Below are 15,575 nucleotides of genomic sequence, written 5' to 3'. Positions count from 1 at the left end.
GTGGGGCAGGTGATGACTTCCTATTTTTTGACATTTGCTGACCAATATAACGACGATTGTATAGCTAAAGCATAAACAAGCCACAATGAATGGCTCGAGCCGGCACGTAAGTACTCGCGTGAAGCTGATGGAAGAATTATTTTGCATCCTCGCAGGGACCGCCAGGAAACAAAGGACCCATTGGGAATCCAGGGCCTCCTGGGTCGCCGGTGAGTGGCTTCAAACAACGAAGTTGTGTCCTGAGTGCCGTTAGGTGATTGTGTGGGAATGCACATGCACCTAATATGCTTTTTAAATACGAACTTTACACGAAAGCCGAACATTGTAAGTGATGCAGTCCGCTACCACGAACTGAATAACGCATTTTGTGGTTTCGTGCGTGAATCCGCCTTGCAGGTTTCACTGCCTGGGTGCGCCCCTAAGCAGCAAAACAAAATTAAACTGTTCCCTGATTTCGATGTCCGCAATGCTATGTCAGCGAAAATACTTACGGTGGCATCCTGGTAAGCACTTTGTGTATGAAACTGTGAGGCCAATTAAAACCAGCGGCATCGAAATCGTAGCTCACCTAGAATGCCTTTTATTGTGTTGGGGACGTAATAAACCAAATCTTGGAACTGTTCGCAGTTCTTAGATAACCAATACCAGTCTCTCGAGGGTTCAGAGAGCAGATGAATCGTGCACCTGGCGGCACGTAGCGTATAGTTGGACGACTTAGTGGACATGGCGAAGGTGCAGTCCAGCGTGAACTATCTTCAACGAGATTCGATAAAAGTGATCTGATTATGGACGGCGCAGATGAAACACCTGTGGTCTTAATTACTATCATAGTAGTTTGATAAACTGTTTAAAATTTTCAGGCAGGGTTAATTACGATACCAAAATGCTCTGTTGACGTCAGGGCAAACAAACGTGCACGCCGCAAGCACATCCTAAGCAGGTAAAATGGCGAACATGATGCTGCACGCGGTGGTCTTTTATTTGACGAGTAGCTAGTGTCCTTTCCTGGTTTGTCTGAATGAGTCAAACATCCTCAATACCTGCGGGGATTCCAGCCATAAAACAGGTGTTTCGTAAAACCGCACCAGCAGTCCGGTTGGTAGCAGGACGAAGAAATCATAAACAAGGGAACCACTTTTGTATGCATTCTTGGCAACAAAGTAAATTTTAGCACTATATCGTTTAACACAATAGGGCCCCGTGTCGCAGAAAAGCCGACATCGGTTTTATTGCTCCCCGTTGTTGTAACGCGAAAATGTGCAAGGAAGCAAAGAAATAAAAATCCTTCCGAAAGTGCCGGGAATTGACCTGCGGCTCTTGATATTGCGATGCGAGGACGAAACCAATGCACCACGCTGCTTTTTTCGAGCACATCTGTCCCTAGTGTACCCTTCGCCTTATTACTGCATCCTAATGAACAACCATGTCATTTCAAAAGACCTATTGCGGAACTAATAAATAAGGAAGTAAAGTACATTTCCGGTTATTTTTAGCTCTCTTCATACGCGTTAGCGCCAGCAGGCGGTCCACAGGAAAACCCGCTATCGTATTTTACTGAATCAGTACAGATTGCACGCAAGCAGTACGAAATCTACAAGTATTATATGCTTTGCGGTTAGACAGTGGGGTAATGACAGTTTTGTCATTAGAAACAAAAATCGCAGGATGAACAGGCGGTGTTAAAGCCGCTTCTCGCATCTACGCATAAGGCGAAGCTTAACCGCCCCCGTCATTTTTGCGGCCGGCGTTCGCGTTGCAGACAGAAACACAATACACTCTTTCAAGACGTGTCCACCTTGTATATTTCAACCTTGCCTTCTTGATCCAAATTCGGGAGCGTATGGTTAAAGTCAGCAGCATATCTTTCGAAGGCGGCATACAATCCTGATTTTAGCAATATTTGCATGAGTACAAAAATACCTTGCCATTATTATGTATATAGGTAACGAATTCCATAACCTTACATGGCCGCGTCCTCGCTGCTGTTCGGCCCATTCACGCACTCGCAAATAGAACACGAAGTAGCGTAAAGCGACTCGCTATCAAGGGAAGTTTTATATCTTATGTGCATTGCCGCTCTTAAAAGATTTCACAGGGTCTCAGCAGCATTGAGTGATCCCGCAACACCTGCAGTGCGATCGCTGCCGCTCAGAGACTTGGTAAACTCACAATATGTGACGGCATCTTGCCGTACGTTTTTCAAAAGAACAGCGGTGAACAAGATTTACTGCGGCTTCGGGCTGAGTGTAAACAGCAAGGATATTTTTACACCGTGGTCTAGCTCACTTTAACCATGGTCGCAGGGATGCTTGAAGGCCGCTCACGTTGTTCGGAAAAGGGGGAAAGCCTGTGGTGGAGTGCCCACAGTTGGCCTTCGCTGTAGATGCAGGGGAGTTGCAGCATGAAGACTTTCAACAAGGAAAACTCGGCACGGAATTTCCACGAGACTGTTGCTCTGCGTCTGCACCCTGTTATAGCGACCGTTACTCTGGTATTTCCCAATAGGTTTGTAATTGATTTTCAATTAGATATTTAAACTGCGGCATTGCTGCGACAAAGGCTCTGCGTCGTATTGATTAATGGGCGAATGTGTCCGATAACCCAAAGTCCGTGAAATGTGTCCATAACGCAATCGAGATCCCGATCGAACTTAAAACCGACAGTAACGTCATGTGTTAACATACACATATTTCGTCCTTGTTAGATCAACCTGTCATGAAGCGATGTAATCAATACAAGATGCACTTCTGGTACTGACTTGAAGCAGGTTTATTAACAATAACCATAGCTCATATCATCTTAGCAACATAGGTGGCAGTTGACTAGAGGGATATACAAAAAAAAAAGGTCGTTCAAGCACAAAAACCTGATTAGCGATGTGTAATATCCACCCCTTTGTAACGGTTGGATATTACATTATAACAATATCCTGGCCTGGCTCACTTCCACCTACTGCACACTAACACTTACAAGCACATAGATACACGTTAAAATTTTCATCTACTATTTTGGTACCACTAGCTTCCACCACTCTCTCAAGCGGCACTTGGTCTTGGCCACCTCTTTGAATTGTCTTGCACTATCGGAAGCGTCACGTATACTGAAGCCAAGTGTCTGTGGGAGTGTAGTGCCCTTTGTCGGCGCTGGTGTGAGGCCCGCACTTACAGTCGAGAACTAGGTGGTCGATTGTCTCCTAGCTCACTGCGCGTACTCTGCACAGCGTACTTCGTACACCAGCATCGTAGCGCTGGCGATAGATCAGAGTTCGGAGGGCTCCGGCTCGTGCCTCGAAGAGGAGGCTGCTAGAGATATCATTATCATAGAGGGGTTCCGCACAAACCTCTTGTTTGTGTTCTCTGTAGAGCTTAAGTGTGGACTTTCCCTTCATGGCCTTCCTCCAGCGCTCAGTTTCCACCTTTCGCGCCTGAGCCGCAACAGCTCTCGCCCACTTTCGCTCCGTCTCCTCTTGTACGGGCTGAGAAAAAAAGCCGTACTTCCTGTGTAGTTGCTGCAGTCGCTTCGTCCATCTGGTGTGGACCCCATTACGGTGCACGTAATTGAACACTTGTCGCGCTAATCGGTGTGGTTGCATGAGTTCCAGCCTGCCGTCATACGATGCCTTGCTTCGCGCTTCTCGCGCCTCAAAACTGGACCAACCAAGGTCGCCTTGAATTGCCTCGTTTGCAACGTTCCCATGGCATCCCGAAGCCAGCCTTCCAACAGTGCGTTGACTGCGTTCCAGCCATTCGCGGGTTGGTGCTGTAGAACATACCACCGCATTGGCAAAGGTCAGGGCAAGGACGTGAACCGCCTTCCGGAGATCCCGCACCATAAGAAAACGGTTAAAGCAGTTAAAGCCCCACAAATATCTCCTGCGAAGGATGTTGACAAATTTTTGACAATGTAGCGACATCTGGTTGAAATGAAGCGATACAAACAAAATTGCAGGCCACATTGACTGCACAAGAGGGCGCCACTGATCCAGCAGCAACAATCTTTGGCAACGGATTAGAATTTTTCTTTGACTAACAATCTTGTACTTTCGGAATTTCGCTATTGTAGGTAATAATTAAAAAGACTATTCCCAGTTAGTACTTTTTCACCAGACATCATTCTGAAGTAGAACTTTCGACAACGCAGGAGAATGTCTGAAAATCCTCTTTGTGGACGGAACTGTGACGCACATTGCAAGCTGAAAATGTTGCCGTTAAGCGGATTTCTTCTTCATACTTCAGGTGACGGACGGCACCACGAAGGGTGCCCTCATAAGGGTATATATAGACTTGACATGCCCCTCAAGAGCAAAGGGAAGAGTTTGTTTCCGCTGCGCACATGAATGTCAGGCTGAAAGTTTCAAGGACGTGAAAACATTGCGTAGAACGTTATGTCGGCATCGGCAAAAGGCAGCTTAGCTTCTACCACCCGCAAAAAACCTGCACTTCTAATCCATCATACCCTCAAACGTATGCATTTTCTCAAGAAGGACAAGAACAGACGGAGACACATCACATCGACAGAGAGGCGCCCTACGCGTCTTATAGATGTTACTTAATTTGTCGTTGTTTTTGTTGCTCACATACGCACCTTTCAGCATTTGAATCTACCGCCCAACAAAAGCACGAATTCTTATCCAGAAAACCGAAAATACTTGCGTCGCTATGTCTATCTCTAAAAAAAAAAAAAAAAAAAAAAAAAGCCAATTCTGAGCCGTGGTTTAACAGGATACTTGGCGGGGCTCATTCTGAAACCTGTAACAAATGAACTGTTCGAATAACAGATTTTTGAAGCCACCTAATCAACTACGCAGCTCGGGATGCAAAGTAAGCTCACACAGTAACAGTGCTCCAGGACCGAATAAAATGGAAACTAATGACTCATTTTTTACGTGGCGTACTGGGGGCTTTCTTCGGAAAGCAATAGAGAAATTTGGCCGAATGAATGGTAAAAATTGACCCCCCCGTTTGTTTTCTGCCTGACGTCTTTCCAGGTCCTTTACAAGGCAAGAAAATTTGTGCACAAAAATAATTTTTGATGCTAGAGTGCTATACCTTCATGTCAATACGACACCCAGACAAGCACACACACTGCTCTCGTATGTGTCCTTCTCATCGTGGTTCGTCCGTCCTCGCACTATTTTTTTTTTTTTTTTTTCATTTCAACTGAATTGGTGACAACTTGGCTGTCCATTCTATACTTTAAAACACAGGAACCCTGTCCACACGCTTTTCGGCGGAAAACGCACGTTATATATTAAAATTGCGAAATATATATAGTGCGTTTTCTGTGGGCTATATATTTTTTATTGGCTATGTCTGTCTGAATGATCGCCAATAATATTTTTTTATTGCCTTATGTAAGGGGAAAACAAAAACAGAACTGCTCGAAATCTGTCCTGTGAGTAAATAAATTTTTCAAGGTGTGTGTGAACGTCATGCACAGGAGTACTGCAGGCTTCTTCGCACTGACAAGTCCGAGGAAGGGTGGGTATAGGGCTGTCAAGTATCTTCTTGAGTCTGTCCGCGCCGGCAGTACTGTAGAAAAGAAAATAATTGGTGCAATGGCGTACACGTGCAATCTTCTTTTCGCAGTTTGCACAGAGGAGCTCACTAGGTGGCTTAAGTGGTCGGCTTCATTAGCACTTTGCTTATGTCCAAAATTTTCAACTTAGGGCTCACCTGGACCGAAAGGGCCAGCAGGCCGGGACGGCTCACAGGGACCTCCAGGCCCCATGGGTCCACCGGGACTCAGGGGACCACAGGGAGAATCGGGCAAACCTGGCACACCTGGGAATCCGGGCCCACCTGGACCACCTGGCAGGCCAGGCGAACCCTTTGGATATGACGCTGCCGCACTGCACGCCATTATGGGGTAAGTGGCTTCCACCATTATGGCGTGTGTTGCCTTGCGGCGTCTGGCTCAACAATGAAGGTGACGGCCTCTGTCGACAGGCTTTCAAAGGATGAAAGTACTGCTTTCCGTGCCAATTGGGTAAAAAAAGGACTGCAGCTGTTGCTGACGCCAGCCATTTCCGTGAGCTAACTGCATCACGATAGGGCAACTTCCTCGCGTGGTGCAGGCAAGGCCAGGTGAAAGGACCCGACCCGCTGGCGGGCGATGAGCCGGCAAAGCTCTTCGACGCCAACGTGCCGCTTGAGGAGAAGCAGCGTATCGTGTTCGATTACTACCGGAAACTGGTGGACGAGTATGACCGATTGCGCCACCCGACCGGCCAGAAGGACGCCCCGGCGCGGACCTGCCGTGATCTCGCTGCCTCGCACCCGGAACTCGAGGATGGTCTGTACTGGATCGATCCCAACGAGGGTGACGCGAGGGATGCCGTCCAGGTGCAGTGTCGAATGGCCGCCGGAGCATCGTGTGTCATGCCATCGCCCAGCCAGGTGAGTCTTTGTCGCCCATGAGTTTGTTCGATAGACAAAGGTAAGGTGCTACTAAATAGCAAGACGTGGTCTTGTTCCCAATCGCTGTCATACGGGTATTTTGAGAACGGGACAGTAATACCGAATCGCCTTCACAAAAGACATTCAGATATCGAGAATACTGATGATACACTTCTGTCTTTTTGTAGACATGATGTGAAGCTTCGCCTACCATTTAACTAATGGATTGCTGGCAACTATCCAGCATTGATCAAATGACTGGCAACAGGCGGGTGAAATTTTCTTTAATTTGCTTGCTTCTATGCGCATGCATCCCTTGAGATAAGTAAAATACGCTGAAATGATGTGCTGTAGCGTTTCATCGTGTATCAGTTCTTCATCATTGTGCGGTTCCGTTGGCGGAAAACAGAAGGCGTGAAAACCTGATAGTGGAATCTAGATGACCTGCCTAGCAGCACAGCATTTAATGCCCTTTAATGCATCACTTGCCCCGTCTTTGGTCTGATGCAGCTAGAGATTTTTGTTTGCTGAAATTCTCACCTCTCGCATTTCTCGCCTTTTTAGTTTCACAATAGTCACAAGTGTCATTCTCTCCCTGGTGTTCAAGTCTATCCACCTCCTCTCTATTTAAGCGTTCCTTGTTCTCCGTTCCTTGTTCTCCTGAAGCTGTCCAGCCAGAAGATGATGTGCTCCGTCCAAATGGCTGCACACCACATCGCACTCGGTCCTCGTCTCCCCCGTTCACTGACAGGCATGCATTGCATGCATGCGAGCCGATGCATTGGAAGGCAGCGACAATGCCACATGCCTCACAGTGGCCGGGGGAGAAGAGGATGAAGTAGTTGTAGTCTACAGCCATCTTGACGTAGCACAGTGTTTTCTGGCGCATGCATTTTTGAGTTCTTATTACTGTCGTTTTCTACTTGCTACAATATTATTGTACTTACATTATTTTAACTCTATAGCATTAAGGTCGCATTCACCGAAAAACCGGTGTCGGCGTTGGCTTTGTGAGTGAAGCAGGCGGTAGCTGGCAGCTGACATGGACGAGTAATAACTGGACGTAGGGTTGCCTGACATTACGTTTGGCAGGAGCTGTCAACTCGGGTCGCTCCTTCCACAAGTGAGGGTGATATCAGAATCAGCCTGGCATTCATGTTACCCCTAGGCCACGCGAACACGTTCATACGGCTTGGTTAAAGCGTGGCTTTGTATATCATTACACTATCGCTTCATACCCCTAAGTGTTCATTATAATTTTTTCCTGCTGGAAAATGAAAGAAACCCGACCGTTGAAGACTGGACACTATTGTATGGTTACTTCACTGTCAACTGTGCTGCAGATTATTATAGCGCGCGAGGGCAGGAACCTGCTTTGGCGTACGGTGCGAATGCGGCCGGTAGTGTTTTCTCGCTCTAGGAGGTTTTGCCTCAGCGGTCCCCGAAGAAAAGCTTCTGCCGCTCTTAAGACGATCTCCTACGACGATCTCTAATAGCGGAGAACAGTAGCGTGTGGTTAAAATAGTTCGAAAACGGGCCGTATTTTGAGTCTCAAATAAAGTGACAAAGTGCTTTTCATCTTGAATACACACACCTTACAAATACTCACTAGAGTAATTACTGATAAGGCACATGAGAACTACACTGGTCGGACGAGCGCCCACAAAATGAACATTCAAAGAACTCATGGAAGCTGCCGCTATTACCAGTGCAATAGTGTTACAAAATCCAGTGTATACTGCCGACGCCGTTTTGGTGTAGGTGCTCTACGTGGGCATCCTGCATTGGTTGTAATGATAACGACAGGGCAATATGGTGAGATATGATATCGGCCGACGCTGACGTGACTTTGAAAGCTGGAATCAGCGTTATATCTGCTGCCTAATAGGATGAAATCAATGGTGACAGCCTGCTTTGCGCCCCGTCAGTAAATGTTCATATTTTATTTTCTTACTTTTTGTCAGGTACTCAAATAGTTAGCGTTTTGTCCAGGCTCTCTAAAGTACTGCTCGTATTTTTTTTTTTATCCACAGGTGCCGAGAAAAGCCCATTACGTGGGACGCAGCAAGCAGACATGGTTCAGCGAAATGCAAGGCGGATATCAGGTGTTGTTTCTTGAGAGCTTCACAGGGTGAAGCATTCTTGTACCTGAGGGGCCGGAGCAAGAAAGGGTGTTCGCCAACACAGTGTGGGCACAGGGAAAGCAGTATGCTCGAAGAGGCGTGCACTATTTAAAGTCTTTGACATAATGTAAGCATTATCTGCTCACGAAATTTAGAGTTGCAAGTTGCGCAGTCATTCCTTTTTTCTTTTCGGCAATGCTTCAATCAGCCATTGAAAGCCATTTCAAAGCCTCACTTAACAGGTGATGAAAAAAATTCATTCTCTCACCTCCTATATGACTAGTTTAATATCAGCCAAAATATTCACTTGTCATTCATAAACACTTAAAAAGTAATGATTTGATAACAGGCCGGCAATAGTCTTCTTTTGTCTAATAATGTTTGCTAAATGAAATTCGCAGGATTGCTTACATCAATAAGGGTAGAGTAAACCTTCACTAAAATGACGTAGCCATGATCAAACTGCGGAATATGAGAAGTGACATGAGCGTGGATCGTGTTATTGAGGAAATCAAACAATAGGTGGCTTACAAATGAACCTCCTTGAATGCGCGAATGCGCCTTTGTAGACAAGCCCTAAATCCTTTAGCAGAAACAGCTTCTTGCTGTTGAGAAGGAAGCACTCACTGTATTTTAATAAGTGAAGTCTAGTGAAACTTTATTCTTAAAAAAATTCCCGTTGAAAACATAGGTTGTGTCGAAACATGTGTAGTCAACATTGAGGGGATTGACGAAGTGAACAGAAAATACCTTGAGGAAATCTTTTCAAACGTCTAAGAACAAAATTTTTAGACAAATAAAATTTGTCTTAAGGGCATGTCATAATGACCTGGGCTCCTCTTTGCATATAATTTAGCCAAAAGGAACATCGCTTGATTCTGTTCTTTTTTTTTTTTTTTTTTTGCTAGTGACGCAGTTCTTTTCTTTAAATAATTCGAAGGACATGTTACTCTACAGACTAGCGTCATAATGAAGTTTGGGCCGTTTCTCGACTAGATACCTGCACTCTGCCTTGTGTTTTAGCTAATTTCTCGTGACGCCACGAGTATCGCAAACAGTTCTCAATTTCTCGGCAAGCCACCGACTCGGTCAGGTTTTTTTCAGGACGGGCACTTTTCTGATACTTCCTGATACTTCCTCCTAAATACGACGTAATATTCCTGTGCAAAAAAGTTTCAGTCTCACAAATATCAGGCTACCGAAAGTGTATTTTGCTAAGATGAAAAATTACCGATTTTTAAAGACTGAAAAGATATTGGAGATGCATCCTTCAAATTTGACAGCAGGTACACGTCACAGAACAGGACATTAGGCAAAAATATTTTTCAGCGGAAAGTGGAATATATTCCTGAAGGTATAGTGCTGAACAAATTGGGATAATGTTTAATGTACACTGAGTGAATTTTCTCATTTTTATATGTTAGCGAACTAATTTCGGTGCGCTTGAATTACTTCAGGCAAGCAATGCATGGGAGCTTAACTTTTAAACGCCTTGATGCCGTGAATACACAAGGAACAACAAAAACAATGTTCTCACTCCTGGAGTACTTGTGCACTCGCCTATTTGTGCTGCTTGTAAGCATCGAAAGATGACGTAGCATGTACTGCAGCTGTTGCCAACCAATCCCTGCTATCGGCACCTCGGTGAAAGTATTCATGTATATTTACATTTAATGCCCAGCGGCGTCGCGAGTTTCATGTCATTAAAGTCCGCACAGTGATGGGGGCTTAAACGTCGGTGTGCCGTGCAATATTAAAGCCCGTCGAAGAGGCCATGTGGTCTATGCGAAGCTGAAGTCACCATCGACTACATCATCCCTCGTAAACCGTGAGTGGTTTCAGAATTATAAACCCCGCAATTTTAAATTTACTATTTATCATACGGCTTGCACACTGTAATCGAGAAACTCAGCTTCGTCGCAATTTTTTAATCTCTAAAGCTTATCTGGCCCCTGTATATCACTGCTTTTTATTGCGTGCCTAAGGTTCGGTGCACAAACTAGAAATGGTCGTTTCGACGCGATGACGTTAAGGGTAAGGGTTCGCGTAATGCCCAACATTTAGTGTCGGTGCATAAAATTGTGGGATGCAACTACTCTCTTGTTTATCGGGTGCGCTCATGTGTCTGTCTTACTCTGGGGTTCCTCTCTTTCATTGCGCTTTCATGATTAATGTGGAACTATTGTGCAGAACGCTTATACACTGTGGCCATATGTGAAAAATTAAGCGGTAACAATGCTTGTGACAAGGAAAGATTGACACAGCTAGGCTACGAAAGACAACCATTTATAATAAAGCGGTAATGTAGTGAAGACAAACTATTTTTTGGGCTGCAGAAGAAATCTCATGGGTTCTAAAACGAGAAAAGAAAGCCGTGACGAACGGATTCAAAGTCCTTCCCAAAGCCAGGTAGTTTAGGAGAACTTCTTGTTGGGCTAGTTGGTGCAGGGCTTTGTTATTATTTTAAGGCACGTGTGAACACTGCCTATATAAAAACCTACCAATATTAATAAAACAGTTGATAGTTTGCGCTCTTTCCGCATAAAAAAAAAATGCGCTCTTACCATATCCATTGTTCTCTTCCTGTGTTTGTCTTTCACGTGTGCGATGTGCAAAATCAGTTTGCGACATCGCAAGTAGACCATACTGGTGGCAGCAAAACAGTTCGGACAGTTTGCATTGCAGATTAGATTGAGCGGAAAATGCAATCACTTTTGACATTCAAAACTGTAATATATATATATATATATATATATATATATATATATATATATATAGGGAGGGGGTTGAAGCCCGAATTTGTCCGGTAGGGCATAAAAGGTAAAGGAGATGACACACGGTACAAAAACAGTAAACTTTAATCCGACGTTTCGGCCAGGGTCCGGCCTTTGTCAAGGAATGTAACACATATGACATTCCTACATTCCTTGACAAAGGACGGACCCCGGACAAAACGTCGGATTAAAGTTTACTGTTTTTCTACCGTGTGTCATCTTCTTTACGTTTATATATGTATATATATATATATATATATATATAAATGTTTCATACGTTGGTCTTCGTTTTTCATTGTATATATATATATATATATATATATATATATATATATATATATATATATATATATATATATATACAATGAAAAACGAAGACCAACGTATGAAACAATTTATGAACAGCCTTCGTCACAACCGAAACGTCAATAAATTGTTTCATACGTTGGTCTTCGTATAGAGAGAGAGAGAGAACTTTTGATAGCATAATACGCGTATAGCCTTGTACATACCAAGGAATGTAAGTTTTTGTGGAAGACTGCAGTGGAACTGCGATATAGAGGCTGATATGTGCTTGGAACGATTTGGATTGGAAGGATCTATTTGTGCGAGGACGATGAAGGGTAGCCCTGTAGCATTCTGCATCCACCTGTTGACGCAGGGCCTCACCTTTGCCGATTTACTCGGATACACGTGATTATTCTCCTATCCAAACTATTAAAGGCTACAGAAAGGCTATTTTGTAACTTCCTTTCTTGATAGCCTTTAAAGTAGCATATTTTAACTGATTTCAATGACTGTGCGCCTTGCACTTCTTGTTTGAACCTCTCACAAGCTGTGTGTAAATGCATGGTCTTGAAGAAGGAAGACTTGAAAAGCTGTATTCCGACGAGTTTTAAAATCGCCATCGCCTATACGCGCCACTTGATTTCCAAAGAGACCATTTGGATTGAAATTTAGGAGTGTTGCAATCCCCGATAGTTACAACAATCATGCAGTGCTCAGGAAATGAAGCTGGCTTAATGCTGCATATCATGCGACGATGAAGAAGTACCGTATAAACAATGATCTTGCATTGGCAAGCTTATTACTTTCCTCTGATACGTGTGTGGCAGCGAAATATTGGTCCATTTAACCCAGTATATAATAGGTCTGCGAGTTTCGTGGTAGAAAATTGTAATTATAAACGTTTATTTCTAATTTTACTCCACCCAGCACGCTAACTCGGCTCACACATGCAGTTGAAATCTTCCATGAGCAAAAACGATGAAACTCGGCGTTCACAGAACAAGACGTGGCCAAAACTTTCAATTAAAACCGCATGTTTCACCCAATCATAAATGCGTATATGTGATTCAACCGCTCTGAGTCGCCATACATATCAAAGTCGCAAAATATGAAGTTCCTTTCTATATATCTACATTGTATACAAGATTCTAATAGGAAATGATTTTATTAAAGAACAAAAGACAACGGGCAGTAATTCCCACAGAGGGCGGAAAGTAGACGTGGTCGCCTAGAAAAGGCTGCAGGGCTCTCTCAGTTGTATCATCACCGTATACCATCCCGTTAAGCTATCGCAGAACACTTTTCTGATTGAGCTAAGTACCCATCAAGGTTTTATACATGCGTGAATTTAAGAAACGGCACGTGGAATTACACCTTCGGCTCTGGTTGAAGCCATGCTGCAGCGTCTCAGTGGTTAGAGCGCTCGAATACTGAGCTGGGCGACCCTGGTTCCGTTCTGGCCGCGGTGGCCGCGCTTCGATGCGGTCGAAACGCAGTTCGACTTTAGTCCACGTTAGAGAACCCCGGGTGTCGAAATTTCTTGGACCCTTTCACTGCGGAGTCCTCCACAGTTCTAGTCGCTTTAAGACGTTAAATCTCATAAGCAAACCCATGCTGCCTATATCGTCCGGAATTCTCACCCGCTCAAGGTCTCAAATTCTTGAAAGCGTAACGAGGGACTTGGCGCCATGCCAAGTGGCGGCAAACTGATGTCCTGTTACCATTCGCAGCTGAGCTACAAGATCGACCGCGTCCAGCTGACATTCCTGCAGATGCTGAGCTCTGCGGCCGCCCAGAACATTACTTACCACTGCCGCAATTCGGTCGCCTACTGGGACGCCACAAAGCAGTCGCACCGGCGCGCCCTCCGACTCATGGCTCACAACGACCTAGAACTGCGCGCACCGGAACAGCAGGGAGACACCAACCCGGCGTTTACTTTCAAAGCCCTCTTCGACGGCTGCAAAGTACGTATTTTTCTCTGCATATATGAACACCTAATCGCGATCCGTGTGCTGACTCATGTTCCTCATTATTCACATTGATCTTCGTGAATGTTTTTTACAACTGACAGAGGAGGACAAAAAAAAAAAAAAAAGAAACGCATTGCATGAGACAAAGAAGACTATGGTACAAACCGCTTATTTGTTGCCCGGTGTTCGTTGTTTTCCAGCTTATGTTTTATACCAAATTTCTCAAGCCTCTGCTTTAACAGAGTAAAACCAGGCTGCTTACGCCAACCACTTCAATCAGTGTCGGTATGTAGCTCACGAGATGATGTTTCCAATATGCAAATCGAGCATGGCATTTGAGATAGAGGGTTAAGGACAGTGATGCGTTAAAGTAAATGGCTTTAAGAGCGTCGTCTGCTGAACGCCGCGTGTAACTGCGCTACAATGGGATAATGTTGTCGACATGGGACGTGCACACGAGCTGGAAAAGCACCAGTGGCAACCAAAAGCATTATTTACTATGACAACAAAAAGGAAAACAACACAAGGCAAAGAAACCAAGAAGTATTTTTTCGATTCTGATGCTTCAGAGAAAGCCATGTAACTTATCCGCTATGTGAGTGCGTAGGTCTAGACACTAATGAGTCATATCTCTTCTATCACAAAGGAACTGGCGGATTTCCCTACACATTGGACCAACATAGTTCCCACTTCGAGTTTTTCATTAGTTCCTTCCCGCCTTATCAACTGCTAGCCATTTCCTTGGCTGCTCTGCTGTTTTTCATTGCCGTATTTGTAGCTATGCGTTGTTTTTCATGAGGTAAAGCAGAGCAGTTACTAGCAAACTACATTGTAATCTCTGTATGCAGCTGATTACTTTGTGTGAAATACGGCATCGGCGATCTAGTACCACGTTAAAAATAGCTCTATTCACATGGACGAAGTTTCTGAGAAACCTGTATAGTTTCTCGTTGTAGCCGTATGTCTGCGCATTGGCGGATGCTAATCAGTAATTTACTGCTCTGTAACAAATCAACTAACCCTTAGGTTATTCCTCAAATCATCGGACGAAATACAACAAACGCGTACTTTTGGTTTTTTGCAGGGGCATCTCTACAATTTCCTTTTTGCTGTTCGTTCTTTTTTGTTTCAGTGCCTATAGTAACCATGTCGGAGCAGCTCTCCACAAAATATCTAGTAGCACAACTTTTGTGCTTTGCTGTCTGCAGTTGTTCGCAGTGTTGTATTTTAACAATATTCGTTGGGCGGTGTGCCTCAATAGCTTTCAGCGTACGAAGGCCACGTAATCGGGGTATTTGGTTGGTAACCTTTGTTGTCGCGCGCAGGCCCGTTCGGACCAATGGAGCAACAGCCTTCTACAGTACAAGTCCGACAAGCCGCAGCGGCTCCCCATTGTGGACGTGGCACCGAGAGACATCGGATTCAAGAACCAGGAGTTCGGCCTGGACATAGGGCCAGCCTGCTTCTACTAGGTGCACAATAAATTCTCCGACCAGTTGCAGGGAGGGCTGTACAGAGCCACACCACTCACGTGCTTGTCGAGGACGCTGGCAGCGGCAAGAATGGCGTGTGTGTGTTAGTGTATCTGCAGCTTAGGAGCACCTGCTGGCATTCGCCGTCGTCAAGACAAAAGCATAGAAATTTTTATTTTCCACCGATCGAAGACAAAATAAACTCACCACACATTTCACTCACGACAACATGCTTTGTTCATCCGCTGCGGCGCTAGAAGAGGAAATTTCTATATGCAATGAGTAGAATTGCTATAGTTTCACGCTTTTTTTGGTTGCATGTTTAACACGTGCACACCGCGATATTTATAGGGTGATCTTGACGTGCAATGCGAATGGGGGATATCCGATGGTCTATGATGAGAGCGAGGTGAATTCCACAAGAGGAAGAACGGGAAGTAGGTGAGTGAACGAAGCTGATGGGGAGGCTGCAGGTCGCGCCAGAAAAGGAAGTCAGAGGAGTACGGCGTAGTTCTCCAATGAACTCAGTTAGGCTTATGATGATGAC

General features: G+C 44.8%; 1 protein-coding gene across 1 annotated transcript in view; it reads left to right on the top strand.

Annotated features, from left to right (window-relative positions):
- The window catches only part of LOC146187110 (uncharacterized), a 151,646-nt gene extending 136,504 nt beyond the window's left edge, over positions 1 to 15,142 (top strand). Inside the window, exons 39-44 of the mRNA XM_084608182.1 lie at positions 156 to 209; positions 5,669 to 5,868; positions 6,077 to 6,398; positions 8,432 to 8,503; positions 13,314 to 13,550; positions 14,882 to 15,142. Coding sequence (XP_084464308.1) covers positions 156 to 209; positions 5,669 to 5,868; positions 6,077 to 6,398; positions 8,432 to 8,503; positions 13,314 to 13,550; positions 14,882 to 15,028 — 1,032 coding nt within the window. The 3' untranslated portion in view covers positions 15,029 to 15,142. The remainder of the gene's footprint in view (positions 1 to 155; positions 210 to 5,668; positions 5,869 to 6,076; positions 6,399 to 8,431; positions 8,504 to 13,313; positions 13,551 to 14,881) is intronic.
- The last annotated feature ends 433 nt before the right edge of the window (positions 15,143 to 15,575 follow it).

The sequence above is a fragment of the Amblyomma maculatum genome, chromosome 6, assembly GCF_055883805.1.
Source record: "Amblyomma maculatum isolate TAMU_Amacu chromosome 6, ASM5588380v1, whole genome shotgun sequence".
In the NCBI taxonomy this organism is placed as follows: Eukaryota; Metazoa; Arthropoda; class Arachnida; order Ixodida; family Ixodidae; genus Amblyomma; species Amblyomma maculatum.
The sequence above is the reverse complement of the archived record's forward strand: the minus strand, read 5'-3'. Positions and strand labels throughout refer to the sequence as shown.